This window comes from Merops nubicus, unplaced genomic scaffold, assembly GCF_000691845.1.
Source record: "Merops nubicus isolate BGI_N331 unplaced genomic scaffold, ASM69184v1 scaffold27935, whole genome shotgun sequence".
Taxonomy (NCBI): Eukaryota; Metazoa; Chordata; class Aves; order Coraciiformes; family Meropidae; genus Merops; species Merops nubicus.
In genome coordinates, this window is record NW_008612059.1 from 4,207 (window position 1) to 6,786 (window position 2,580).

Genomic DNA, 2,580 nt, shown 5'->3' on the forward strand with positions numbered 1-2,580 from the left:
CAACCCCCTCAGGTCCTTTCCCTGGGGCAGTTTCCAGTCACTCTGCCCCAGCCTGGAGCCCTGCAGGGGGTTGTGGTGACTCAAAGGCAGGACCCAGCCCTTGCCCTTGTTGAGCCTCATCCCAGGGACCTCCAAGAATTCCCTGCAAGCTGAATTTTAGCACTGATGGCAGAGGAATCCAAGTGACCTCTGCTGGGAAACTCCTGCCCCGTGGCTGGGACGGAGGGGTGGCAATTCCCATTTCTCTCTGTCTCTTCCAGGGGAGTTTGTTGCACAGTTTAAGTTCACGGTGCTTTTAATGCCCAACGGCCCCATGAGGATAACCAGCGGCCCCTTCGAACCAGAGCTCTACAAGTCCGAGTTTGAGGTGCAAGATGGAGAACTGAAGGTGGGTTTAAAAAGAATCCTAAAGACCCCACCCCGTGGGGCACCCTGTGTGGGTTTCCCTCAGCAGGAGGGAGAATCCAGAGCAGGGCAGGGGGCTGGGGGGTGAGCTCCGAAAGGGAAATGATCCCTGAGACCACATCAGGCTCTTATCTCCTGCATCGAGTGCTGGCTTTAGTGGCTCCAGGTCTCCCCAGGAGTGGCTGGGAAGTGCCAGCAGCTGGCTCAGAGGCCTCATTCCGGGGCAGGGTGTGGGGCTGTGGCATTCCCCACCCCTTGTGGTGCCCACTGTGCCTTCCCCACGTTCCTTCAGTGACCAGTGGTGGCCGTTCCACCCTGAAGGTGTTTCCTTTTATCTGCTGTCATAACCAGGAGTCAGCTTTTGAGCTGCTTCTGTTTCCTTCCTGTCTCCAGGCCCTTCTACAAAGTTCTGCAAGCCGGAAGACCCAGAAAAAGAAGAAAAAGAAGGTAACTTGGCCCTGTTTTGTCAGGGATGAGTGGCATGTTCTCCCTGGCTATTGGCAGGTCCCAGGGCGTTCCGGGACCAGCAGCTCCCAGTGGCCTCCAGGGTGGGACCAGTGGCCCCCGGGGTGGGACTGAGCGTGGTGGCCACTTGCCAGCCCCCCTGGGGGGTCCTGACTGGCCGTGGGTTTGTCTCCACAGGCCTCCAAGAACGCAGAGAATGCCACCACGGGAGAGACAGCAGAGGAGAACGAGGCTGGCGACTGAGCAGCTCCCGCTCCCTCCGTGTAGCACCCGATTCACACACTCGCCCCTTTCCCTCCCCACCCCACCCCCCAAAAACAAACAAACAAACAAAAACAACGACAAAAAAACTTAAAAAAAAAAAGGAAAACAACCAAGAAGCAAAACAATCCAGCACTTGTTTGTCTCTTACAACCAAAGGACAGACGGGCTGGACGTCCCACTGCCTCCAACCAGCTCTGTTGACTTTGCCAATGAGGGAGGATTCTCTCAGCCACTTCAGACTCCTTCAAAAAGAGGGGGAAAAAAAAAAAAATAAAATCAGGAATAAAATCAGGAGTAAAAACATTAGTCGAGAGCCACTCTTTCTAACCTGTAAACTACCCGGCCTGGTGGAAGAGGTGAACAACAGCTGAGCCCAGCGAGAGGGAGCGTAGAGAGCGGCCTGTGCTTTCTTCTTCCTCCTCCCTTGTCTTTTCTTTTTTAAATTTCTCCCTTGAACAGAGTTTTTTTTAGAGGAAAAGAACCCAAACAAACAGCTTTGTTTGAAGGAAAGCACCCCCTGTTTAGCGAGCTGGTCCACCTGGATGGTGAGAGGTGGAAGCTCTCGGCTCCTCCCGGGGAGGATTTCTCACTCTTTTTTTTTAACCTCTAGATTGTACGTTTATAATTGGGGAAAAAAAATATCAAATTTGATGTCCCCTGTAGCCTGGGGGTCTCCTCCCTTCCATCTCTGCCTTGAATGACACAGAAACACTCTATTTTTTAACACGCCACCGTGGCGAGCTGGTTTTTAAATTGACTGTCCAGCATTTTTGGGAAGCTGCCCCCGTTTTTCCCCCAGCCCCGGAGCAGGACCCGGGGGTGGGTTTGGAATCCCCGGCGAGTTTCGGTGCCTTTTCCGTGGCTCTGGGGCACGTTCTGCTCCCGTGGTTCTGGGAAGGGTCCCGTCCACACGAGCCCCTCTCACGACAGACTGAGGGGAAGGCTGAGTTGTCAGCTAGAGCCTGGCCAGGGTATCGCTCTTTTATAAAGCTTTTTTCTAAAAAAAAAAAACACATTAAAAAAAAAATATAAAAAAAGAACCAGCTGGTTGAATGACACGTAGCTGAAGGGGAGGGTTTGGGTTTTGTTTCTTTGCTGATACCCGCCGCCCGGCTCGCTGCTGCTTCTAACAGCTGAATTTGGGGGAAAAAACTCGCTTCTAAAAACTCTCCCGGGCACCGTGCTTCCTCGCCAAGATCTGGGTTTTCCGCCCCAAACTCCACACGTGCAAATATTACCAAAGTCAATAAAAGAGAATAAACGATGGGCTATTTTTTTTTTTTTTTCTCTGAATTTCTCTCTGCTGCTGTTCTCGAGCTCTTCCAGCTCCAGGGTGGGTGTGGGATGGATGCAGGGCGGGCTGGGCAGCCCTGAGGTTCTCCCTGAGGGACAGAAGAACCAGAATTAACATTTTTAGCCTTTTTTAAGCAATATTCTGCCCTTTAT

General features: G+C 52.4%; 1 protein-coding gene across 1 annotated transcript in view; it reads left to right on the forward strand.

The window, feature by feature from the left end:
* The window catches only part of PA2G4 (proliferation-associated 2G4, 38kDa), a gene marked incomplete at its 5' end in the record, with an annotated part of 5,249 nt that extends 4,136 nt beyond the window's left edge, over positions 1–1,113 (forward strand). The window contains 3 exons of the mRNA XM_008941438.1: positions 261–388; positions 799–852; positions 1,048–1,113. Of these exons, the coding sequence (XP_008939686.1) occupies positions 261–388; positions 799–852; positions 1,048–1,113 (248 nt within the window). The remainder of the gene's footprint in view (positions 1–260; positions 389–798; positions 853–1,047) is intronic.
* Between the last annotated feature and the right edge of the window lie 1,467 nt (positions 1,114–2,580).